The sequence below is a fragment of the Natrix helvetica genome, assembly GCF_964273705.1.
Source record: "Natrix helvetica genome assembly, chromosome: 6".
Taxonomy (NCBI): domain Eukaryota; kingdom Metazoa; phylum Chordata; class Lepidosauria; order Squamata; family Natricidae; genus Natrix; species Natrix helvetica.
Genome location: NC_138553.1, coordinates 57,343,105 through 57,370,985, shown reverse-complemented (window position 1 = coordinate 57,370,985; position 27,881 = coordinate 57,343,105). Strand labels below are relative to the sequence as shown.

Here is a 27,881-nt window from a genome sequence, read left to right as displayed (position 1 = left end):
GAGTACTAGGTACTCCCACATAACACCTCTCCTGCGCGAGCTGCACTGGCTGCCTGTGGTTTTTCGGGTGCGTTTCAAGGTGTTGATTACCATCTTCAAAGCGCTCCATGGCACAGGACCTAGTTACCTGCGGGATCGCATCCTACCGCATACATCCCTGCGACCAATTCGCTCTCACAGGGAGGGACTCCTCCGGGTGCCGTCCACCAAGCAATGCCAACAGGCGGCGCCTAGGAGTAGAGCCTTCTCTGTGATGGGCCCAACCCTCTGGAATGACCTCCCCCCCGATATCAGAACTACTACCGACCTCTGCTCCTTCCGACAGAAACTTAAGACCCACCTGTTCCAATTAGCTGGCCTGGCCCATTGATAGTCCCATTTATACCTCCTGGCAAATATTTTATCCTGGGATAGTTTTTAGGGGTGTTTTTAAATGTATTTTTAAATTTTTAAATTTTTAAATTTTAAATCTAACTTTAACTATTGTACAGTAAACTACTGCTACCTCCTCCAGCCACACCTATATTTATTTTATATTTGTATTATGTATATTATTGTTTTTTAATATGACTGTACACCGCCCCGAGTCCCTTCTGGGAGAGGGGCGGTCTAGAAATCAAATAAAAGTTAAAGTTAAGTTAAAGTTAATAAAACCAAAGCCTTCCCTTTTACACCACTCATTTAACCACACATTAAACTCTGCTACACACTGGCTTTTCCCTTTTTGTTCCTTATATACTGGTAAAACCTCTGAAAAGATAAGCCTACAACCTATACTACTACGTTCATACCCTAAGCTCTGGAAATCATTCTGCACAGAAAGTACATCTTTTTGGGACAGATCATTTGTACCAAGATGTATAATAGCATCAACATCACAGTCCTTACTGGCTATCTTAAGAATATGCTTCTTGTTTCTGCTGGCAGTAGCCCATAGCAGACACGTGACCTCTTTCAAAACCTCCATATCCTTTCCTAAATTTACATCCCTTACAATTAAATCACCAACCAGAAGGTGGCTTCGCTTTTTGGCTCTCTTGCTCTTCTTGTGTGACTGATGTGTAATACCTGTTTCACACTTTCCCCTTTCCAAAGCAAGTTTTTCATCTTGGACCACGATCCCCTGCTTATTTGAGTTATCATTATCACAACTACCTTGACCTGTCACTTTAGTGTTCCTATTAAGGTCAGCAAGGGCACTGTATCGGTTATACTGGAACACAGCAAATGTGTCGAACATGCCTCCTTCATTATCCAAGAAAGGAAAACCTCAACTCCATTTTAATAGAGATAAAGTACTTTTACTAGATATGAAGTGAAAACAGCTAAAGGAAAGCAAGATCTGAGCCAGAAAGGAGGGAACATATACTGTACATATCAAACGTTTACCCAGCTCCCTCCCCCCAATTCCCCAACCCATTGTCCATTGATTTTTCCTTTGGCTAAATGCACCAGCATGTCATTCATTAGCAGCAGCAGGTAAACATTACACACACACACATACATACATACACACACACTTTAAGCCTTTATAATCCATGCAGAGACGAAGAGACCCTTTTTTTTCACGAAACAACACTGAATCGGCCACTCGTGGTCTAGCTGGTTGGATGAATCCACGCTTCAAATTCTTGTTCATAAAGGCCTGCAGTTCATCTAACTCTCATGGAGTTGTCAAATAGATTTTTGGCTTGGGGAATTTCACTTTATGGAGGATTCCTATGCAGTCTGGGGGCGATGGGGCAGGAGTATGTCAGAGCTCCCCTCACTGAATGCCTCCCTGAGATCCCAGTATTCCTTTGGGATTTTCTCCTCTCCTCCTGTGTGGTCCTGCATTGCAGCCCCTAATTCGCTTGTAATCTTTGCTCTTTTGGATCTTGGTGAAGGTTTCTCTCCCCCTCTTCTCTCTGGTTGGGAACTGATTCTTAGAAGCCCCTTCCTCCAGTTCAGAAGAGGATTCCATTTGTGGAGCCAGGTTAATTCAAGCAGGAGGGGCCTGCTTGGATTATCCATTCTGGGGACTACAGTAAAACTCAATGTCTCTTTGTGGCTCCCCATCCCCATTTCCATAGATTCAATTATGAAGTGATCTGACCCCCTGCCACTGACCCATGCAGTGGCAAAAAGCTATGGGTACTTTCAGTGTCCTCAGTCTCAGTTTCTCTACCACCTCGAAACTAATCACACATCTGGTGCACCCCGAGTCCAAAAGGGCTAACATCTTCCCCTGGGTGCCTGACAAAGGCATCCTTAGCTCCACTATGGTCATGGGGATCACATGTTGACTTACCAAGGGGTTGTCGTCAACGTCTGTTTCACTCTCCTCCCAGTTACTCCTGGGTAGGAGGGGAAAACTCAAAGACCTCTACCCCCTTCAAGGCTGTTTCTTGGTGCCTCGGCAGCTGCTTCTGAAGCTTCTTGCCCCCAGCAACTGCAGGTTTGGGGCTTGGTTTGGCCAATTGGCAATCAGCTACTCAGTGTCCCTCCTTCCCTCACTTAAAGCACGCTGTGGATCTCGGTTTGGACACTAGCCTACCTTTGACAGCTTTTGGGGGATCCTTATGAGCAGGAGGGGAGGACTTGCTCCAGCTTCAGTTGCCACAGTGCCAGTTTTTGGCCAGATCGATTTCCACCTCAACACATATCAACACCTTAGATCTCGAGGGACCCCTCGGGAGATGCAGATGTGATAGATTTCATCAGTAAGCTCATCCTTGTAACATTCCATCAGGACTTCCACAGGCCAGGTGGACATATGGCAGGCCAGCTCACGGAACTCCTGGGTGTATTCTGTCCCTGGGTAGTAGTCTTCATTCAGATCCTAGCCTTGCATTCAGCTAGGGGTCCTTAAACTGCTAATGAAGTGCTACCATAAATTGATCATAGCTCCTTAGTTGGGGAGCATTGTTGTTGTGAAGACTAACCATCCACTCTACTGCAGCTCCTTCCAGGACCATGGTGACACATCTGGCTGCCTCAGATCCCACTTCATCTCCATACTCCTGCATGTGATTCCAGACTTGGGCTAGAAAGAATCCAAGAGCTTTGGGATCCCCTCTGTATTTTATTCCCAGAGGAGGAACCTTAGGAATTCAATGCCTCTGGGGATTTCCACCCCACAGGGGGTGGGGGGGGTGAGCCACCATTGCACCTGCTGGCTGAGCAGCTACAGCTGGAGCTGCCACTTGTGGAATAACAGAGGTCACCACCGCGACTGTGGAAGGGGCTGCTCCATGTGATGGCTGGGCAGGCTTCTAAGCAAGGGTTTCCCAAGCTCTCTGACTCTTGATCATCTCATGCAGCAGTTGCAATGCATGGATCAGCATGAAAACCTCCTTGTCAGAGTCCTCTCTGGCGAAGTCACCACGCTGCCCTCTGGTGAAGGTCATCCCTGGTGAATGCTCCCCATGGTCTTCCAGCCATCCTACACCTAGCAACCAGCTACTGCAGCTCCTCCAGCCACTCCATTTCATATCCGCTCTGGCATGACCAAAGAGAGGTCGATCCCAGGGTTCCGGACTCTTCCCAGTCATTCCTGTGGGTTGACATTGAGTGCTCAACCCCCACAGTAGACTAGGGTCTTCAGGTTGGCTGATAAAGCAGATCTTGCCTGATGTTAGGACTGCCTCCATTCTAAGCCCAAGAAAGAAAACTCCCAACTCCACTGAATTAAAGAAGAGGTACTTTTATTATGTTTGAAATGATATTTATTTATTTATTTTATTTATTTTCAAGATTTATAGACCGCCCCCTCTCCCCGAAGGGACTCGGGGCGGTGTACAGGCATCTCATTAAAAATCAGATACAAAAGATAAATACCCTTAAATACCCTTAAAAGCAAATTAAACCTAAATTCAGCTGTACAGAATAATAAAAGTTAAAATCAGCTAAAAAGCGTCCCCCTAAAAATTTAAAAATGCAGACTTGAGGGACTAAAATTGGGATTAGGCCAGGCCGGCTAGATTGAACAGGTGGGTTTTAAGCTTCTTACGGAAGGAGCGGAGGTCGGTGGTAGTTCTGATGTCCGGGGAGAGGTCATTCCAGAGGGTCGGGCCCATCACAGAGAAGGCCCTACTCCTGGGCGTCGCCCGCTGGCATTGCCTAGTGGACGGCACCCAGAGGAGTCCCTCTCTGTGAGAGCGAATCGGCCGAAGGGATGTATGGGGTAGGATACGATCCCGCAAATAGCTAGGTCCTGCTAGCAGCAAAAGCAAGACAAGATCTAATTGAAAACCCGTGAAAGTTACACATTGAAAGACACCCCAAATCTCTCTCCTCAGGATCCAGCACTGAGAATCCAATCAATGTTCAGCATGATGTTGTGGGAGAATTACTCTTCAGGAATTTTGTGCATCTAGAGTCATGGTTGACCTTGACAAAGTATAAACAACTCCACTCAGCAATGCCATAATTCATGAGTACAAACCTCCCTTCCAATTCTTATCGGACTGCTACACCCCAGCTCATTTCTCCTTGTTTTATTGTTTGTTTTGTTTTATTGGATTTATATGCCGCCCTTCTCCCAAAGGACTCCTTCACAAATGCCCAAGACCCCCTCCCCATTTCTGCAAGCCGATAGCAAGCAAGCACACTGCAGAAACCCATGCTGGAGAATCTACAGCTGACAGCTACCAGGAAAAAAAGATAGTCCCACCATGTGTAATTTTTTACCGAAATAGAACAAAAATAAAGGTATCAAGTTTTGGCAAAACCACTTAAATATTCACCACATTTATTTTATTAGACTTGATTTATTACCAGATACTGTTGAAGTCTGTGCCTCTATAGTAGCATAAACAGAAACAAATCCATGATGTACTGATTGGTAAAATAAATTTACCAATATATCTAGCTCAGTATATAAAATAGCAAGGATCCATTTCTATATAAATTCTTCATTGTTAAGATAGTATAAATTGTATCTTTGTTAAAATAATGTAGCCAAGGCAGCACTGCTCCCAGTGCTGGGGAGAAACATATTTCTTTTGCATTACCTGCTTTGTGTAAGGTAAGAAGAGGTGCCTTGTGTACCTGAATGACACATTATTAGCAATGTTTGCATAGCTAATTATTAAAACTGGGACATGCAATGTTTATGCATTATTTGTTACTTCAATTGTGCACTTTCTCCAGCGGCATTATAATAACATCTGTGATTTTATCCAAATCTGGGAACAACTGTTTATAAAAATATTTATTCATTCTGTTCCGGTTCTGGCTGTAGAACATGATGGGCATGCTTTGCTCGCCCCACACGCTCTTGGTGGGCTCCCCCCTGATCGGGGGGCACAGGGAACCTTGTAGGGGCCCCTGCCGAGGGGGCGGCTAGCTGGGAGTCCTCTGCGTCAGCGTCGGCCACGGGGGGGGGGGGCTCCCTGCATTACCCTAGGCACCAGGAGGCAAAAGGGGAGGCGCGGGGACTCCTCGCGCTTTCGCGTCGAGACAGCTGGGCGAAATTGACGATTGGAAGGCTGCAGCTGAGGTGGAAACTCCCCCCGTTCCCTTTTTTGACTGAAAAAAAAAAAGGATTGCCAGCTTTTTAAAGCGTTCAATCTGCTCCTGGGAAGTGTGACTGGAGGGAGGGGGACTTTCCCCCCCATTGGATAAGCGGCTTTAAACTGCTCTCTACCCCCGGAGGAGGAGGAGGGGGGATAGCTCTGGAATGAAATCACACTCATAGCAAGCAGCAGATGAATACTCTACTGCAATTGTGAAAATGAGGTGATGATCTGACTTTTTTGAAAACTTTGAAAACTTTTGGTTTGTTGCCTTCTGATCCCGGTGCTGGCAAGGCAAGATGGCACACTTCCGTTGTCTTCATGTACTCTGAAATTTTGACTCCACCCACAGAAACTGCTGGCATTTTGTCTTTGTCTCCGTGACACTCAGAGATATATCTTTATATACAATACTCTGGACTTGGAACAATGGATTTTATTGCCTGGATTTGAACTATAGAAAAGGTCTTTATTTGCCTGGATTGCCTGCCTCGTGATCTCTCTTGGCCATCCACTTTTACAGTCGCCTTCTCACTGTATTGACACAGATATTGCTGAGCTCTTTTTACCAAAATGGCACCAAAAAGACCACCACCTGGGAAACCAGGCTTTGCTGGTTCTGCCCCAACATCCTCAATGTTCAGCCCCAGCGGGCAACAGACACTAACATCTCTGTTGCAGCCCAAGGCCCCGGAGGAGGACTTAACCCAACAGATGCTCCAAAAGATTTTAAAGGGGCAGGAGGAATTGAAGAATCAACTAAAAGAAATGAACGAACAGCTCAGAGAAAATCAGAACCGAACGGCTCAAAATACTCAAAGACTGGAAGTTTTGGAGGCAGGGACGTGCGGTCAGGGGAGGCAAGGGAGGCAGAGCCTCACCTCTCTTCATGAAATAATAGTATATAATATATACTATTATATATATTTTATGTATTTAAAATATTATATACATCTGTCTGGCCGCGCCCGGGAGCTGCGGAGGCAGAAATGTTGTCGGCGCTCCCGGATGACGAAGCCACAAAAGTGACTGTGGGAAGGTTCTCATCGTTCCCCAGTTGCTTTCGTGGCTTCGTCATCCGGGAGCGCCAACAACATTTCTGCCTCCGCAGCTCCCAGGCGTGGCCGGACGGATGTAGCCAGAGCGACGATGAGGCAGTCCGGGCGGACGAAAGAGCAAGCGAGCGATGGAGGTCCTTGGTTGCTCGCCCGCCGGACTGCCTATTAATATTATATACATCCGTGCAGCCGCGCCCGCGAGCTGCGGAGGCAGAAATGTTGTCGGCGCTCCTGGATGACGAAGCCACAAAAGCGACTGGGGAATGCGCAAGTCCAGCAGAGGCAGGAAGGTTCTCGTCGTTCCCCAGTCGCTTTCGAGGACTGTGGAGCGCGGGCCGGCGGAGCACGCTTAGGAAGGCGGGGAATGGGATCACGTGTGCTGGAGGCTGAGGCAGCCTCCACCTCCAACACACTTGGTCCCATTCCCCGCCTTCCTGATGACGTCACCAGCCTCACCAGCCAGAAACCTCACCGCATGTCACTGTTTGGAGGAGAGACGGCTGAGATGAGGGGGGAGGTGAGGGGGGGCCAGAGAGGAAACCAAGAACTTGAGAACCATCAGATAAAAATGGAGTTTGAAAGGATGTCTTTTTTTCCTTAGATTTCAAAATGTAATTGAGGCTGATGATGAAGACTTGAGGGAAGTTATGACAAAGTTATTGGCTGAATATATTAAAAAAGACAGACAACAGCTGGGATGGGATATTGACCTGGTCTATAGAGTCAATTCAGCTTACGCTAGAACACACAATGTTCTTTTTTTTTAAATATATTTTTATTGTTTTTACATTTAAAACATTGCAATGCTGCGGGGTCAGGGTGATCATATATTCACATTATGTACAGCTGGTTTCAACCATTAACAGTTATTCTACTTAATACATTGTCTGTCCTTCTGTTCGATCGCCATATATACATTTGTTCCAGTCTTGTCATCTTAACTTATACCAGTCATAAAATCTATTCCATACCTCAAAATATTCTGATTCCCCTTTATTTTTAAGTTCCAAAGTGAGCCTATCTGTTTCTGCACAGGCCAACACTTTTCTGATTATATCTAGCTCTGATGGTGTATTTTCTTTTTTCCAATGCTGTGCATAGGTTATGCGCGCTGCAGTCAGTATATGTATAATTAGATAGAGTGTATCTTTCTTAAACCCCTCCGGTATTATGCCTAGGAGAAAAGTTTCTGGTTTAAACATAATTTGTTCTCCCACCATTTGTTCTAACCATGATTGGATCATTTTCCAATATTTTTTTGCCTCATTGCACGTCCACCACATATGGTAGAAGGTGCCTGGTGTTTTTTTACACTTCCAGCAATTTGGGGCCAAATTTTTGAACATTTTAGATAGCCGTGCTGGCGGGAGATGCCATCTGTAGAACATCTTGTAAAGATTTTCTTTATACGCCGTAGCCAATGTTAATTTCTGATTAAGTATCCAAAGTTTTTCCCACTTAGCCAATTCCACATTGTAACCGAAATTTTTCACCCAGGCGACCATGTTCTCTTTGACATGTTCTTCCTCTAGTTTATATTCCAACAAAAATCTATACAGCACTTTGATCAGTCTGTTTTCTATCTGTATCAACAATTTATCTAATATTGTGTAGTCTTTGGCAATACCTTCGTTCTTCCTATCCTGTGCATACCTTGATTGTATCTGTAAATAAGACCACCATTCTACTTGTACTCCTTGTGATGTCAATTCTGCTCTAGTTTTGATCTCCCCCTGCCTGTTCAATAGCTCTTTATATGTGACTATAGTTTCCATGTTAATTAAATTTGGGTGTATGTATGCTTCCATCGTAGATAGCCAAATAGGTATTTTAGTATAGTGGTCATGTTTAATTTTATTCCATATGATTAACAGAGATTGTCTAATGTAATGTCTACTAAAATATTTGTGTGCAGATCCTTTTTCATACCAGAGGAAGGCATGCCAGCCTGCTTGGAGGTCATGACCTTCCAATTTGAGTAATCTTTTATTTCTCAGCATTATCCATTCCCTTAGCCATGTTAATATAGCCGCAGTATAATAGAGTTCCCAATCTGGTACACCAAATCCTCCCTTTTCCTTAGTGTCTTGCATAGCCTTAAGTTTTATTCTTGGTTTTCTTCCCTGCCAGATAAATTTCGAAACCAATTGATTCAAATCTTTAAAGACACCTTTTTCTAATTTAATGGGTATGTTCTGAAATAGGAAAAGAAATTTGGGTAGTATATTCATTTTTATAACTGCGATCCTGCCCATCAGGGACAGTTGTAGGTTTTTCCATCTTTCTAGGTCCTTCTTAGTTTTATTAATCAGATTGGTATAATTGTCTTCTTTGATGGTCACACACCTCGCAGATAAATGTATACCAAGATATTTGACTTTTTTGACAATTTGGATACCCAATTTCTTCGTTAACTCCTCTTTTGCTTTTGATTTCATATTTTTAGTCAGCATTTTGGTCTTTGTCATATTTATCTTCAGACCCGCTATTTTCCCATACTCTGTCAGTTTCTCAATGAGTTTTGTACCAGATTCCATAGGATCTTCTAGCACAAACACTAAATCGTCCGCAAAGGCCTTTAATTTAAATTGCTCCTTTTTAATTTCTAGTCCCTTTATCTGTACCTCTTTACATATATTCCTGGCTAGTACTTCTAGGGTTAGTATAAACAACAGGGGGGATAGGGGGCAACCTTGTCTTGTACCCTTCTGGATTACAATACTTTGTGTTAGTTCACCATTGATTATTATTTTGGCTTTTTGGTTTGTATAAATTGCTCTGATCGTGTTTATAAATTTGTCTGTCATATAATCTAATTGTTGGTGCAAAAATTCCCAGTTGACATTATCAAATGCCTTTTGGGCATCGAGAAATATTAGTGCAACCTGTTTATCATTGTGTACTTCATAATATTCAAGAATGTCCAACATAATTCTCATATTGTTTTTAATTTGTCTTCTGGGGAGGAATCCGTTTTGGTCTGTATGGATGAACGATGTAAGAAATTTTTTCAGCCTTTCTGCTATTATTGAGGCAAAGATTTTATAATCTGCATTTAGCAGTGATATTGGTCTGTAGTTTTGTATAAGCATCTGGTCTGTATCCGCCTTAGGTAATAGTACAATGTTAGCCTCCGTCCATGACAACAGTGTCTTCGCCTCTTTCAACACAGCGTTGTAGACTTCTAACAACGTTGGGACAAGTATATCTTGGAATTCTTTATAAATTTCCGCTGGCAACCCATCCGGCCCAGAACACACAATGTTCTAAGGGAGGTTCACATTAAATTTCTTAGAAAGACTACAAGAAATGAGATTCTGAGTGCACAAAGGGGGCAAGTGTTAAAATACAAGGATAGAGAGATAGTCATCCTGAAACAAATCCCAAAGAAAGTTAGAGATAAAAGAAAAAAATATTTGCTCTTAGCAAAGAAATTATACCAGAAAGGGGTTTGGTTTAGATGGCTTCTGCCAGAAGGTATGCTGATATTTTGGGAGGACACTAGAGTTAGAATTAATACAACTATGGAGGCTGAGGCCTTCATGGAAAAAAACAAAGTGCTCCTAGACAAAACTGATGATACCACACGGGACACACAAGACACGGGAGGTGCCGGAGCCTTGCTGGTGGGGGGAGAAGAGGCAATACTGAGAAAACTTAGATCACAAAAGTGAATTAGAAAAATAATGCAATTGCTAATACAGAGAACTTTTTCTGCTTGATATAAAATAGATTGAAATTACTTGAAGATAAAAGGTTAAAATATGCTGTCAAAATATTGTTAAGTAGTAACTACTCAATGTATTAATAAGTGAAAGTTATGAGAATTGGGGGGAGTGCCATTTCCTGCATAATGTAGCTGTCAAAATTTGTAACCTTATCCATTATCCCTTTTCCTGAAATTTTTTGTAAAACCAATAAAAATCTTTGTTTGAAAATATATATATATATATATATATATATATATATATATATATATATATATATATATATATATATATATATATATATATATATATATATATATATATATATATATATATATATATATATATATATATATATATATATATATATATATTCATTCATTCATTCATTCATTCTGTGGAAATATTTAAATGCGTGATTGAATTCTGGTTCTGGTTCAATTAAATACTCATCACTGTCCAGGGTATAGAACAACGATGGCGAACCTTTTTTGGCTCGTGAGCCACAAGTGGGGGGAGCGCAGGGGGGTCGTGTGAGGGCATGCCGCACCCATAATGCAATGCGCAACTCCCCCCAGTGTGCATGCGTGCACCACAGGCATGACCCCCCATTTTTACATGCTTTTTTCGCTCTCCCCAGGCTCCAGAGGCTTTATAGGAGCCTGGGGAGGGCGAAAAGAGCCTCCCACGCCCCCCCCCGGAGGCCCTCTGGAGGCTTCAGGGACCATCCGGAGGCTTCCCTGAAGCCTTCGGAGCACTCAAAATGACCCTCCAAGCAAACCAGAAGCTCGGAGGGTCGTTTTAAGCGTTCCAAAGGCTTCAGGGACCATCCAGAGGCTTCCCTGATGAATTTGGAGTGCTCAAAACGACCCTCCGAGCAAACCAGAAGTGACTTTCGGATTACTCGGAGGGTCGTTTTAAGCGTTCCGAAGGCTTCAGGGACTGTCCGGAGGCTTCCCTAACGCATTCGGAGTGCTCAAAATGACCCTCCGAGCAAACCGGAAGTCACTTCCTGATTGCTCGAGGGTCATTTTAAGCATTCTGAAGGCTTCAGGGAAGCCTCCAGACGGTCCCTGAAGCCTCCGGAGGGCCTCAGGGGGGCGGGGGGCTCTTTTCTCCCTCCCCAGACTATAAAGCCTCTGGAGCCTGGGGAGGGCGAAAAATGGCTTTAAAAAAGGGTGAAATCAGATGGCCAGCGCGCACATGCGCGATGGCCAGCTGATAGGGCAACGCCTCATGTGCCCTGACAAATGGCTCTGCATGCCACCTGTGGCACGCGTACCATAGGTTCGCCATCCCGGCCCTAAGTATTTCACTTTCTTAGTAATCTGAATATTTATTCCCTTCAACGCCTTGTGTGCCCTGACAAATGGCTCCGCGTGCCACCTGTGGCACGCGTGCTATAGGTTCGTCATCACTGGTATAGAATCTGCTTTTCTTGTTAGGTTATTTTCATTTGTTTCTTCTGTACCCTTTTAATAAAATATATAAGTCTCTTAAAAGGTAATGTTAAATATTTCAACCCTTGTATGTGTAAAATATCATATAAAACATATTATTTATTATATTTTCGTAATGAAGAAATCAATGTTTTCTTATAAACAAATTCATTTCTCATTCATATGAAGGAATTGAAAATTAAAAAAAATTAACAAACAAATTTCAATGCACACCATAATTTTATGTTTGAAGACCAAAAGGCCATATCTAATGCTTACCATTTTTTTTGTATGCAAAATTTGAAGTCGAAACCCATGTATGGTGGTAAAAAATGATGTTCTGCTACTGGAAGCTTATTTTGTTTAAACCATGATTGTACCATGTATCCATGCCAATTACACTCTATTAATTTATGTTTTCATGTAATAACTAAATGTTGCAAAAAATCAGTATGCATCATTTATTTCTTAGTTAACTATAGAAAATATATTTGCTGTACTTGTTTCTAAAAGATGGCTCCTTCATTTTTTTCAGTGACATGGATGATCACAAGCCTCTGAAAAAAGGAAGCAGGTCACCCTCAGACAGGACTGTGAAAAAGGAAGACAGTGATGATAGTTTAGTTGATTATGGAGAAGGAGTCAATGGCCAGTTCAATGAGGATGGCTCCTTTATTGGACAATATAGCGGGAAAAAAGAGAAAGAACCTGCAGAAGGAAATGAAAGTTCTGAAGCTCCTTCTCCAGTTAATGCAATGAATTCTTTTGTCTAATTAAAGAAACTGTTCCATATCAACATCTACATCACACTTAAATTTGTTCCTCTAATTATAGATAAGAAAAGAAACAAATATTTTAACCAATGAAGTGTTTTTTTCTATAAGTATAGAATTTATAACAAAAATCTAAATCAGAATGCAAAACATGAAGCATTTTACACAGCATTTGTTTATAAAGATGTTAAGATGAGGAACATCAGTTAATATTCAAATGCAGTATAATGCATGCAAAGTCTTGCATATATCTAAAAAAATCAGTTATGCCAGTGAAAATGATTTTCAGAAGTTGTTAAACAATCTTTAACTAAATCCCTCAAGTCCATTCCCATTATCAGAGTGTTATAGTAGTATTACATAGAACTTCAATGTCTTTGTGGACATTGTTGTGAAATTGGTGACAATGTCTAGCTTAATGTCATTATGTCTTTTGCAAGACAGTTAGGAACAGGATGTACAGTATATGATTGAAAATGACTAAGTATGACACATTTTCTGATGCTAACTGAGATTCTGATACCTGCTTTTTGCTTCTCTTATTTTATAGGCTTATTAATTATGAAGTATTACTGCACCACAGTGTTCTATTTTTTGAAATATAGTACACATTGGGTTTTATGTTTTCTTTTGTTTTAATTCATTTTGGAGTTGTACACTTAATGTAAAATTTTCAAATTATAAAAAATTAGACCAGAAATATACATGGCAAAATATATTCAGTACCTTCAAATAATGTGCATTTCATTATGTATTATAATTGGCATCATCCACCAGGAAGTTTTCTGAACATGGTAAACATGTATTTAAGCAACCACCAAACAAATACAGAAAGAGTACTTGCAGGAATGTTCCCAATGTATTTTGTCTGACTCAGTTGACTTTAACAATGTGTGATTAATTGCCAAAGTAATTCAATCACTTTCAAATACCAGATATGTTGGTTTGATTAGGAATGGCTTGCATTTAAGCTACATTAAACTCATTGAGATTTCATTATTTATGGAGTTGAATTATAAAATACAACTTGCATTTTCATGGTCTTATTCTCAAAATAATATGCTAACACTATAACACTTCAACACTATCATTTCCCAACATCTGATGGGGAAGCTGACCCTGTTGGGCCCGAACACCTCCCTCTGTAACTGGATCCTGGACTTTTTGACTGGAAGACCTCAGACAGTCCGGATCGCGAACAACACTTTTAACATCATCATACTGAGCACTGGAGCCCCTCAGGGCTGTATGCTCAGTCCCCTGCTGTTCACCCTGCTGATGCACGACTGTGTAGCAATGCACAGTTCGAATCACATCATAAAGTTCGCTGATGATACGACCGTGGTGGGTCTTATCAGCAAGAATGATGAGACAGCATACAGAGAGGAGGTGGAGAAGTTAACAAACTGGTGTAAAGCCAACAACTTGTCTCTGAATGTAGACAAAGCAAAAGAGATGGCTGTTGACTTCAGGAGGACACAGAGAGCACCAAATTCCTTGGTGTTCACCTGGCGGAGAATCTCACCTGGTCCCTCAACACCGGTTCCATAACAAGGAAGGCCCAGCAGTGTCTTTACTTTCTTAGGAAACTGAGGAAGGCACAGCTTCCACCACACATTCTCATAACCTTCTACAGAGGGACCACCGAGAGCACCCTGAGCAGCTACATCACCACCTGGTTTGGGAATTGCACCATTTCGGATCGCAAGACCCTATAGCAAATAGTGAGGATGGCAAAGAAGATCACTGGGGTTGTTCTTCCCTCTATCATGGACATATACACTACACGCTGCATTCATAAAGCCAGAAACATTGTGGCTGACCACACACATCCCTCATACACGCTCTTTACTCTCCTGCCATCTGGAAAAAGGTACAGAAGCATTCGGGGCCATACAAACAGACTGTAACAGTTTCTTTCCACAAGCCATCAGACTCCTCAACTCTCTTAAGTTCTTAAATTTAGAGTTATATGTAGTTCTGTGTTCTGCTCTTTTTCTTTTTATCTATGTTGTCTGATGTAGCACCTTGGTCCTGGGGAAACGTCGTTTCGTCTCACTGTGTACTGTACTGTATATTGTTGAAATGACAATAAAACCTACTTGACTTGACTTGACTTGATTTAATACATGGAGGGAAGTATTTCTACATGGAGGGAAGTATGCAGTGGAGTACCCCAAGGCTTTGTTTTGGGCCCAGTACTCTTCAACATCTTCATCAATGATTTGGATGAGGGAATAAATGGGAAACTCATCAAATTTGCAGATGACACCAAGCTGGCAGGAATAGCCAACACTTCAGAAGATAGACTAAAGATACAGAAGAATGTTGGCAAACTTGAACATTGGGCACTATCTAATAAAATGAAATTCAATGGTGAAAAGAGTAAGGTTCTACATTTAGGCAACAAAAATGAAATGCACAGGTACAGTATAGGTGGTACCTTGCTCAACAGTAGTAACTGTGAAAGGGATCTTGGAGTCCTAGTGGACAACCATTTAAATATGAGCCAGCAGTGTGCAGCAGCTGCCAAAAAAGCCAACACAGTTCTAGGCTGCATAAACAGAAGGATAGAATCAAGATTACATGAAGTGTTAATACCACTTTATAATGGTTGGGTAAGGCCACACTTGAAATACTGCATTTAGTTTTGGTCACCACGATGTAGAAAAGATGTGGAGACTTTAGAAAGAGTGCAGAGAAGAGCAACAAAGATGATTAGGGGACTGGAGACTAAAACATATGAAGAATGGTTGCAGGAACTGTCTAGTTTAATGAAAAGAAGGACTAGGGGAGACATGATAGCAGTGTTCCAATATCTCAGGGGTTGCCACAAAGAAGAGGGAGTCAAACTATTTTCCAAGCCACCTGAGGGTAGAACAAGAAGCAATGGGTGGAAACTAATCAAGGAGAGAAGCAACTTAGAACTGAGGAGAAATTTCCTGACAGTTAGAACAATTAATCAGTGGAATAGTTTGGCTCCAGAAGTTATGAATGCTCCAACACTGGAAGTCTTTAAGAAGATGTTGGATAGCCATTTGTCTGAAACGGTATAGGGTTTCCTGCCTAGGCAGGGGGTTGGGCTAGAAGACCTCCAAGGTCCCTTCCAACTCTGCTATTGTATTGTATTGTATTAATACAGCATCCATATTTATCTCTCAGTCAGAAAATCAGAATATAGCTTTTAATAGAGTGCTTGGCATGAAATGGTATAGAATCCTACAAAAGAGTTAAATCATTTAATAAATGCTGATTAATTTTATTGAAATGGCCTCATATTAATTGCAAACTCCCTCTCATAAACACACAGATACACACACACACACACACACACACAAATTATCATTGAAAAGATTTACCTCCAAATATAAAATGTTATATAACAACCTATGGTTGAAGGAATGCTCAATTTCATTTGCCAATAAATTGGTTTTTCATAACTTGCATCAAGTTTAATTTTAAGTAAGCTTTTATATGTAGATATTTTGTTGAATTTGTACATAAAATGAATTAAAGTGTAGATGCTACTTTAGGTGTTATAAATAAAAATGTTTTGGTTGTACTGTGTAAGATGTACTTTAACCAATAAGGTGATTGGTATTTTAAAGCATCTACCAAAATGCATATAAATTCAATCTTGGACAATAAAAAATTACTTTTCCTATTGCAGTTTTTCAGGTCATGTAGTAAGGTTTATTACTGTGTGATGCTTCTGTTTTATCACAAGGATGCTTAATGCCTTATTTAGAAATTGCACAGCATTAGTGTGTGACCAAGTGCATCTAATATTTGAGATCACAATATATTTGCAACTTTGATGCATATACTCTGTATGTAAGGCACAATTTGCAATGTCCATCTCATTAGCAGTCCAAAAATGAAGTAGCTATAGAGCACTAATTGAAAAAGCACAAAAGGGAAAAAATTTACCAAGATTTTTCAATAGTATTGGAAACCAGTATAAGCTTACAATTAAATGGAGATATGAAGATTATTCATGCATGTGAAGATACACAGTTAAGGTTACTTCTGTAATGATGCAACACATTTTGTATTAAAATAAACATGGCTTTAAAATTTCATTTTTTCTCAGTATATTGTTTGCCTGTAGAACTCAGGAGATATGTTGTTCCATATCAAAATATCATTAAATAAAACTAAATAAAAGTAAGGTCATTTGACCATTTTCTGCATTAGCATATCAGAGATACACAGAGATAAAATTACCGGTAGTAGTTTAATTCTGAATTTAGACTACATCATACATTCTTCATGCATAACTATAAAACTATTTTCTTTTGGTATAGATAAGGTTAGTAAAACCATAAGTAAAATTATGCAGTGATTTGCATTGCAATGCAATGAGATTAAGAAAGAGAAAAAAACCTTTTTTATTCCTTTAAGCTTCTCACATTCAAAATGTTATTAGATTTTCCGCTTGCTAATTTACTCCTCCTTCATTGGTTTTGTGTTTTAAACTTCTTTTATTCTTTGTATATGTGACATTTGTTTCTTTCATAGTGCTCATTCGTTTTTCTATTCAGTTCAATTATACACAATTGTATTTGATACCTGGGCAATTCACTCTAGTTTCTTTAGTACTACTCGAATAATCCATACTATATTCAGCACACTTTTATGTTTCCCCTGACATTCAGTTTTCACTACTGAATCACAAAGTGGGCACAAGTGTACAAAAGTTGTTTTTTCCAACATTAATTTCATGCAATAAATTAACTATTATTTACTATTTTTCTACCAGGATTTTCAATTGCCTTATTAAAATTTACTCATATGTCTTATATCTCATTTATTCCTCCATTTTTAGTACATATCCTACTATAGTGTACAAATTCACCTACTTGTCAAGTTTTTCATCATTTATGTATAACTTTTTTAAACTTTTCAGATCTGTATGTTGAGTTGAATCACATCTTTCACCGCAAAGCATTCAGATACTCAGCCAATAATATGTCCTCATCTGCATATGAAGCTACGATCACATTTCTATTAATACATTTTCATTATCTTAAGCATTCCTTTTATATTTATTCATAAATACATTAAAAACCAAGGGACATCACATCATTTGTTAAGCTTTCATTTTATTCTTGCATATATGCTTTACTTTCATCATCATTTACTTTGCTTGTCATATTGATTATGTTTGTACCAACAGATGTAAAATCCATAAGTAATATTACCACATTCTGGCATTTATTCTAGATATTTACAACTGAACTGCTTTTGGCAATAAAATTGTATTACTTTCTAGGGGTTATATCTTAGGAGATTTTTAATAGATAATGTCTATGACCATGCAAGTGATTAATCTATTGCAGGGGTGCCAAACTCAAGGCTTGGATCTGGCCCACTGGGCTGCCCTGGAAACAGTCAAGGATTGACCTCCAGTGCCTCTGCCAGCAAAAACAGAGCTTAGGGCGGGGTGCAAAGCATTCAGATTCTCAGCCAATAATATTCTCCCAGGCTCTGTTTTCAGCCGCGCCAGCCTCCTGCAGCCCTCTGCCAGTGAAAACAGAGCTTGGGAGCATTGCAAACTCCATTTTCACTGGCAGAGGGCTGCAGGAGCCTGTTGTGACTGAAAGTAGAGCCCTGGGGATGCACACAGTCCCCTTGAGCTTCATTTTCGCTGGCAGAGAGCTAAACTAAAAGCAAAGCAAAAAAAAGGGAGAAACGTTTCCCCTTTTGCATTTGAACATCCAAGAAGGGACAGAAAGGGAAAGAGGATGGTAATGATCTATACTAGCTGAGGATGCTTTGGTTACACAACCAGGTCTCCTTGCATGGAGAGGAAATGGGCCTACCTCTGACCCACACACTTTGATCTCACACACACACCATGAGCAACCTAGCAAAGGAGAGAGAGAACAGTAGCAGCAGTGTCAAGGAGGAAGTAAGCGCAGCTGGGCACCACTCTGGGAAGTGGGGCTGTGCTGTGCTGTGGGGTCCAGGTGTCCTGTGAGCTCAAGGACCGGGCTTGGTGCTTGCCCTCCACTGCCTAGGGGTCTGGACAGCCTGTGCCTCCACCTAGAGGTCCTCCATGTGGCCTAAGGCTCCACTGGAGGACAAGGGCACTGGCACTCTCCCTGGTCTTGCCTTCTTCCACTGGAGAAAATGGATCCCCCCAAGCCCCGACCGGGCCACCACAGGTTCCCTCAGCCCTGCCCAGGCCACCACACAAGTGAGGCCGAACTGGCCATGCCTACTCTGGTCACACCCACCCTGGTCGCACCCACACCAACCATTTCCCCCCACCCCGAGATCAAATACAACCCTGATGCGGTCCTCAATGAAATCGAGTTTGGACCTCTGATCTATTGTTATTTTGGACTCTAATATATTATAGGTTATATTACATTGTTATTTAGTCTTTCATATTCCTTCACCCATATTGATCCCACTACATAAGAGCATCCTAGGGTGGGAGGCAAAAGAGTAAGATGCAATCCAGGGGTGGGTTTCATTTTTTACTACCTATTCTGTGGGTGTGGCCTATTTTGTGGGCATGGGTTGGTGGGCATGTGACTGGGTGGGCATGGCCAACTTGATGTCGCTCACCAGGAGATGTCATAGATTGGGTACAATGTGGTGAAGCTCACTTAACAATGCTATTGCTTACCAACCAAAATTTTGGGCTCATTTGTAGTCATAAATCAAGGACTATCTCTGCCTTCCTCTGCATGGCAGTCTTGTCCTAGTAAAGTCCTCCTTTCTGGCAATTTTCCTCTCTGTTAGAGGCACCAAAATAATCCAGACAATGTAAGGTTTCCTGTTGCAGCAGGGGGTTGGACTAGATGATCTCTGAGTAGATTTCTAGCCCTAAATTGCTGCCCAGCGATAATGAGATAATGAGCTATAGAAAGTTTGGCTCCATTCACAAGCAGGGAATCATCCAAACCCTTTTAGAAACACAAAGCCCATATTGCACAAACCCCAAAATTTCAAAAACATAGAACCATATAAGTTCAGCTAATCCAGAAACAAACTGCTGAATGTCACTTTGCAAACCTCCTTCGGAGCAGCTTTTTAATTTAAAGTTTTCAGCATTAAGACTTGTGGACTTCAACTCCCAGAATTCCATAGCCAGGCTTGCTCAGTTCTGATTTAAAGCAACAGCATTTGTTTTTCTCCTTTGCTGAATCTCCTGGCTGAAAAGTGAGTTTCCCTCTTTCTTTCTTTCTTTCTTTCTTTCTTTCTTTCTTTCTTTCTTTCTTTCTTTCTTTCTTTCTTTCCTTCCTTCCTTCCTTCCTTCCTTCTTTCTTCCTTCCTATCTTCCTTCCTATCTTCCTTCCTTCCTTCCTTTCTTTCTTTTTCTTTCTACACACACACACACACACACACACACACACACAGAAGTTGGATTGGACATCTCTCTCCCCTCCCTCTCCCCCCTCTCTCTCGAACCGGGAACAACCCACCTCTGATGCAATTGTAATATTGAAGCTTGTCCCTTTTGTACATATGACACTGGTGTGTACAAAAGAGAAGGTCTTTTTAACATGATTAAGGCGATATATTATAAAAGCAAAGACGATGGTAAATGGAGATATGACAGAGAAGGTTAACATTTAAAAAGATACAAGACAAGGATGCCTCTTGTATCTGCTATTATTTATATTGACACTGGAAGTATTAAACAGAAATGCTAAACAAGATGCAGAGATAAAAGATATGGAAATAAAAAAGGAAAAATATAAATTACAGGCATTTGCAGATGATTTAGTTTTCATTATGGAAGCTCCACAAGAAATAGGGCCTAAATTAATTTAAAAAAAAGAGGAATATGGCAAATTGTCAGGATTGAAAATAAAGAGAAAACTAAAATATTAGTTAAAAATCTTACAGACATGCAGAAAAAAGAGTTAATGGAGGGAATAAATATTCAAATTACTAAGAAAGTGAAATACTTAGGGCCGGGATGGCGAACCTATGGTACGCGTGCCACAGGTGGCATGCAGAGCCATTTGTCAGGGCACACGAGGCATTGCCCTATCAGCTGGCCATCGCGCATGTGCGCACTGGCCAGCTGAGTTCAGCCTTTTTAAAAGCCATTTTTTGTCCTCCCCAGGCTCCAGAAGCTTCATAGGAGCCTGGGGAGGGCGAAAACAGCCTCCCCCCCCCCTGAGGCCCTCCAGAGGCTTCAGGAGCTTCCCTGAAGCCTCTGGAGCACAAAAAACTGGCCCTATGGGCAAACCGGAAGTTCGGGAACAGACTTCCGGTTTGCTCGTAGGCTCGGTTTAAGCCCTCCAGAGCCTTCAGGGACCTTCAGAAGGCTTCCCTGAAGGCTCCAGAGGACTAAAAACGACCCTACGAACAAACCGGAAGTCACTTAAGGGAAGCCTGCTGAAGATTTCTGAAGCCTCCGGAGGACCAAAAATGGCCCTATGAGCAAACTCTCCGGAGGCTTCAGGAAAGCCTTCTGAAGGTCCCTGAAGCCCCCAGAAGGCCTCCGGGGGGCAGGGGATGCTGCTTTCACCCTCCCCAGGCTCCTATAAAATCTCTGGAGCCTGGGGAGGGAGAAAAAAGTATGCAAAAAATGGGGGGAGCGCCTGTCATGTGGACATGCGCCTGGAGGGTCATGCATTGCATTATGGGTGCGGCACGCCCACACTTGACCCCCCTGCACTCCCCCCCACTTATGGCACGTGAGCCAAAAAAGATTCGCCATTGCTGACTTAGGGATTCATCTGACAGCAAGATGTATAACTATTAAGGAAGATAATTACTATAACTGATGCAACAAATTAAAGCAAATTTGGAGAAATGGAAAAATCTGCAATTATCATTAATAGAAAGAATAGCTACAATAAAAATGAATATATTACCAAGATTACTATATCTATTCCAAACAATGCCAATAAAATTAGGGAAAAACACTTTGAGGAACTCAATAAAGTTATATTAAGATATATCGGATAAGAGAAAAAAGCAAGCATAAGTTTGAAAATGCTGCAGGATTCAAGGAATAGAGGAGGCATTGGGCTACTGAATTGGGAACTGTATTACAAGGCTGCAGTACTTATATGGGTGAAAGAATGGATTGTATTGAGGACTACAAGACTATTGACTTTGGAGGGACATGATTTGCCGCTCCCTGAGGCCGCTCACTTGTGGGGTGCCGCAGGGGTTGGCCCTCTCGCCCCTCCTGTTCAACACATATATGAAGCCGCTGGGTGAGATCATCCGTGGTTTTGGGGTGGGATACCATCTGTACGCTGACAATACGCAGCTGTACATCTCCACCCCGAACCACCCCAACGAGGCCGTCGAAAGGATGTCCCGGTGTTTGGAAGCTGTACGGGTCTGGATGGGAGACAACAGACTTAAGCTCAACCCCTCCAAGACGGAGTGGCTGTGGCTACCAGCCCCCCGGTTCAACCAGTGGATTCCATCGCTGGCCATTGGGGGCGAGCAACTGGCCCCCGTGGAGCGCGCGCGCAATCTGGGCGTCCTCCTAGATGTCCGGCTGTCTATGGATGACCATGTGGCAGCCGTGGCAAGGGGGGCGTTCCACCAGGTTCGCCTGGTGCGCCAATTGCGCCCCCTATTGGACCGGGATGCCCTTCGCACAGTCACTCATGCGCTGGTGACGTCCCGCCTGGACTACTGCAATGCTCTCTACATGGGGCTCCGCTTGAGATGCACCCGGGGACTACAGCTGGTCCAGAATGCAGCCGCGCGGGCAATTAAGGGGAATACAAGGTACTCCCATGTAACACCTCTCCTGCGCGAGCTGCACTGGCTCCCTGTGGTCTACCGGGTGCATTTCAAGGTGTTGATTACCATCTTTAAAGCGCTCCATGGCACAGGACCTAGTTACCTGCGGGATCGCATCCTGCCCCATACATCCCTGTGACCAATTCGCTCTCACAGAGAGGGACTCCTCCGGGTGCCGTCCACTAAGCAGTGCCAGAGGGCGGCGCCCAGGAGTAGGGCCTTCTCTGTGATGGGCCCAGCCCTCTGGAATGACCTCCCTCCCGACATTACCTACCGATCTTCGCTCCTTCCGCAAGAAACTCAAGACCCACCTGTTCCAACTAGCCGGCCTGGCTTAATTAGAACTCTACTCTCTAATCCCCCTGGCAATTTTAAATTGTAAATTTTAGGGTATTTTAATTGTTGTTAACTTTATTGTTACTGCTTTTTTAACTTTGTGGCTATTATTATTATTTATGAATTGTAAAAATGTTTTTATGTATACCTCCTCCATGCCATATGCTTGTATATTTGATTGTACGCCACCCCGAGTCCCTTTGTGGAGAGGGAGCGACTTATAAACTGAATAAATAAAATAAATAAATTTGCAATTGTGCTGGCATGCCTTCTTGTGTTATGGGAAAAAATAAATACATGGTATCAGATCCCTAAAGAGATACTGCCATTCAAATGCAGAGAAAGGGGATCATGGGGATAAGCTGCAATTTTATAACCCTTTTCCTGGTGTCTAAGCACCCTGCAGTATTCTCACCTTCTTTGAAATATAATAAGGAGGGAGAGCCATGTGGATTGTTTCAGTTTGCTGAAAGTGGAAGAAGACCCTGGGAACGGCTCCTTATCTGTTTTTCAAGACGGCTATTACAATAAACATCTTTACACCTGTAGATTGGCTAAATCAATATTCGGCCTGGAGTGAGGGGTCCTAAAGCCCTATTTCTAACTGTATAGTTTGGGAGGGAATTTAGAATCTGATTTGCCTGTCCTGCTATCACTTCTTCTCAATAAAAGGTTCCTTTTGAAATACCACGTTTCAAGAGTTTATACTTTCTTGGGAAAGGAGAAGAGGCAGGTCCTTACAGAAAGCAGATTCCGCAAAGTTAGGTCAATCCAGAGAAACACATTTTCGCTCTATCATGGGGATCTTGTAACAATATCTGAGCAAAGCAATGAACAGGGAGAAAATGAATGTTATGCAGATATCCCCACCATCACTCAACCCAAAGCATGTCCCCTATACTCAGTCGTGGAGATGGGAATACCCTGAGAGGACTCCAAGAAACTACGCTGGTCACTTGGTATTGGGAGAAAGAGACACAGCTGGGACAGGAGAACCCGAGGAGTCGCCCTAACCCGAGGCAGTTGAAAGTTCAGCTGGAAATTAGAGCTGGAAGCCCTGTCCAATCAAGGGAAAACTTTCGAAGAAACCAGGAGGGAGGACAGCTGAAGCATCACATCAACCGGCTAGTAATAGAGACATTAGAAAACATCAACCTGAGTGGGGAACTGCCTCCCAGAGGAGCAGAAGCCAAAAATGACACCCAGGTGATAAGGGTATCTGCCATAGGGGATCAAGCTGACACAGCTGAAATAGCCACCACTGCAATAAACCTGCGATCTGAGCTGCCACGAATATACGAGGTCAGCACAGGGGCCTGCCATTGGAGAGACAGGTGCCACCCTTACGAGTGAAATTCTATGGAGACCCACATCAGCTGGGATTCTTCATGGCACATGTAGCCACCTACATGCAAGAATATGGGCATGCATTTCAAACCCAAGGCACTTGAGTATGAGTTGTGATGCTCACATCACCCTGCACAACATGGATGCTACAGAGTTTGAGGGTCCCCTAGCCAACCAAAAAGCCCAAGACTGAATCAAAGTCGTGAAGCAGGGGCAACAATCCATAGCTGAACTGAGGAGTTCTGGGACCAGGCTGCCACGTCGACTGGCCAGCAGACATCCTGGTGAGCTGCTTCAAAGATGGATTAAACAATGACTACTACAATGCTTGCATTGTCAGAGGAGCACCAGATCACTTGCCTGAGTGGAACCTCACCACAGAGGAAGCTGAGGAACCTATACCAACCAAGCTGAGGCTGGAAGAGATCCCCACCCCAGGGGAAAAGAGAGCAGTTCAAATCACACACCCCTTCACACTGAGGTTGTAGACTTGTTTTAAGTGCAGGAAGGAGGGGCACCGTGCTGCAGAGTGTCAATCAAAGATGCCTGTGATGAAATCAGACTGCCTGTTGAGATGTGGCTCAACAGCCACATCTCAACCCACAAAGAGAAGAGAAACCCACAAAGTCAAGCTCCTGAGGAAAGGAAACTGCCCTGCAAGGCAAAGCAACCATCGAGTTTCGGAACCCTCACTCCTTGGGGACTGAAATTCCAGAAATCTAACCAGAGGAACCAACTTTTACTGAAACCAAACCAGAAGACAAACTACTGGTAAGCAACCCAATTGCACTGCTTACCCTCCCTCTAAGACTATTTATACCCAGTTGAGGCAGAGAAGTAAAACTCTCTGCTTTTCTAGACTTGGGATCAATGGTGGGTTGCAGGCGGTATGGGGGTACTGGTGCTTGCCTGGAGCACTGGGTACCTTTCTGGTATGGTGCTCCAGAGGGTCCACCCACCCACTCACCATCCTTACCTGTCTTTAAAATCTTCAGGGCTTCAGCATACGCGCATAGTATGTACAGCGCCTGTGCAGTGCTCCACCAAGCAGCTGGAGCCTCAAAGAGGCTCGCGGAGGCATTGCTGGAGGGTAGAACACATGCGTGCACTGCGCACGTTCATGTGGAGGATGCCAGTTGCATCCTCCACATGAAGCCGTACTGGTTGCAATGGGATCCAGAATCCATCACTGCCTGGGATGCACCAGTTGCCTGATAAGCCCACCCTAGTAGAGAAACTGGGAATAAATCTAAGGAAACTAAAAACCTCGATTGAATTTTGCCAATTAGATGGATTAATATCCAAGGAGAACCTGCCATGTTTGCCACCAAGCCCCTACAAATAAATATGGATAATCACTAAGAGACACTGACATTTGTGGTGGCACCCAGAATGGCCATTAGTATTGGGGTTAGCATGACTGAGAAAGTAGAATCCCAAAATTAACTGGAGACAAGGCTTGATCAGATTTCAGTTACAGGTAACTTTTGCTGATGACAAAAATGGAAACCGGACCTGACCGTGAAACAACGATGCCCAGTTGGGGAATACCAAATGGGGATATATCAAAGGAATACAGAGACCTAGTTGAGGTTTTCAGCAAAAAGGTGTCCGACGGACTCCATCATCACCACCACGCCACCAACTGCACAATCGAAATCCTGCCAGGGGCAAAACTTCCCAAACCAAAGATGTATTGCATGTCCCCTAGAGAACTGACAGAATTAAGAGTTTTCATTGACAAAAATCTGAAAAAAGGGTTCATTGAACCAGCATGCCCAAAGATCACAGCCCCAGTACTTTTCAGAGGAAAAAAAAGATGGCTCTGTGAGATAATAGGAATTTAAATACTGTAAGCATGCAAAACATGTACCCCCCTCCCCCTTATGAAGTACATGTTGGTACACCTCTCACAAGGGAAAATCTTTTCAAAGCTAGACCTGAAAGAGGCATATTATCGAATAAGAGTAAGGGAAGGAGATGAGTGGAAAATGGCATTTAACACACCACTGGGCTGCTACCAATTTAAGGTACTCCCTTTTGGATTGCAAGCAGCCCCAGCCATATTCATGCAACTAATAAACAAAGTGCTTCCTGAACATTTATATAAAGGGGTCCTGGTTTACCTGGTTGACATTTTAATCTATACAGAGACAAAAGAAGAACATGTAAAATTACTCAGGGCGGTCCCACATAAACTCCACACAGCAAAGCTCTATGCCAAGCTCTCTAAATGCAAATTCTACCAGGAAAAGATTGACTACCTGGGATATCACATTTCACATCAAGGAATAGAAATAGATCCCAAAAAAATCCCCCAAAAATAATTGACCGGGAAACGCCCCGCACATGCAAGCAACTACAAAGTTTTCTGGGATTTGCTAACTTTTACCACCAATTTATTCCTTTCTTTGCTCAAATAGCCCTTCCTATAACCAATCTCCTAGAAACAAAAGGGGAGGGGAGATCAAAGTCTAAACAGCCTTTGAACTGGAATGCCAAATGGCATTTGAGAAACTCAAGCACCTTTTTTCGGCTGAACCAGATTAAAAACACCCAGACCCAGAGAAACCATTTGTAATACAAGTGGATACAAGTGATGTGGCAATAAGGGCAGTCCTATTGCAAACAATGAGCAGGGACAGCTGCAACCCTGCACCTATATATCCAAAAAACTAACAGAAACTGGGCTATCTGGGAAAAGGTGGGCTATCTGAGAAAAGGAAGCCTATGCAGTTCACTGGGCACTCCTCACATGGAAACAATTCTTAGAGGTAAGTAAGATCCTTTTTGAAATCTGGACTGATCACAAAAATTTGGAAGCTCTAAAAACTCCTAGGAAACTCTCCCCAAAACAAGTCAGGTGGGCTCAATATTTTAAGCGGTTTGATTTTACCCTTAAGTACCTCCCTGGGGTAAAAAAACTTCTTAGCAGATGCCCTATCAAGGAAACCACAATACAACATCACAAAGCCTGAAGTAATCAGACCAATCCTTTAGGATAATCAAGTAGCAGCTAAAGTAATCACTAGATTACAATCCAAATAAGAAGGGACAACCAATAACGCAAACACCCAAGCATTTACGCAAGTCTTAAGCAATGATGAGTGGTTCCTAAACCACAAAAACCTCTGCCTCATCAAGGAGAACTTAGCATGGGTGGGAGGAAAGTTATATGTACCAGCCAGCCAAAGATTGGACCTTATGAAATGTTGACACGACTCTAAACTGGCTGGTCATTTTGGATTTGTCAAAACATTGCACCTCATGAAAAGGCAATTCTGGTGGCCATCACTGAAATGGGACATCTATGTGGCTAGCTGTCCTATTTGCACTGCCACAAAAAGACAGCAAAAAACAGAAAACCCCAGGACTGTTACAAATGGTAGCTTTATCACCCTGGAGAGAGATCTCTATGGACTTTATAGTAGAATTGCTAGAGAGCACAAGGAACACTGTTATTTGGGTCATAACAGATCTATTTTCTAAATAAGCTCATTTTATTCCTTGTCAAAAGATCCCAACAGTCAAAGCCTTAGCAAAATTATTTCTGATACACATTTATTGCTTACATGGAGCTCCACAGTCACATCAAAATTTTGGAGGACATTCCTAACACTATTTGGCACCACCCAAGCCTTTAGCTCATCGCATCCTCCGATAACCAATTTCCAATGTGAAAAAATAAATGGAGTGTTAGAGCAATATTTAAGGTGTTTTGTTAATTATCAACAAGATAACTTGACTGAACTATTCCCTTTTGCAGATGTGGCATTCAACAACTCTGTACACTCCAGCACAGGCTGCACCCCTTTGAAAGGGATGCATGGAAGGAGGAGGAGCTTCCGGAGGGAATGGAGGACTGCCTCTGAGCTCCGCTTAATGCGGAGGGCTCTTTGACGGCGGGATGCTGCCGACCCTCATTTCCAGCTCGAGGGTCGGGATTTCTGGCGCCGAACATACTGGCCCCTGCCCGGCTCCAGTC

The 27,881-nt window shown here is 42.6% G+C and overlaps 1 protein-coding gene across 7 annotated transcripts in view; it reads left to right on the top strand.

Moving 5' to 3' along the window:
* The window catches only part of NRCAM (neuronal cell adhesion molecule), a 323,938-nt gene extending 307,381 nt beyond the window's left edge, over positions 1 to 16,557 (top strand). For all 7 annotated transcript variants that reach the window (XM_081957440.1, XM_081957439.1, XM_081957441.1 and 4 more), the window contains one exon: positions 12,238 to 16,557. In XM_081957440.1, the coding sequence (XP_081813566.1) occupies positions 12,238 to 12,475 (238 nt within the window). In that variant the 3' untranslated portion in view covers positions 12,476 to 16,557. The remainder of the gene's footprint in view (positions 1 to 12,237) is intronic.
* The last annotated feature ends 11,324 nt before the right edge of the window (positions 16,558 to 27,881 follow it).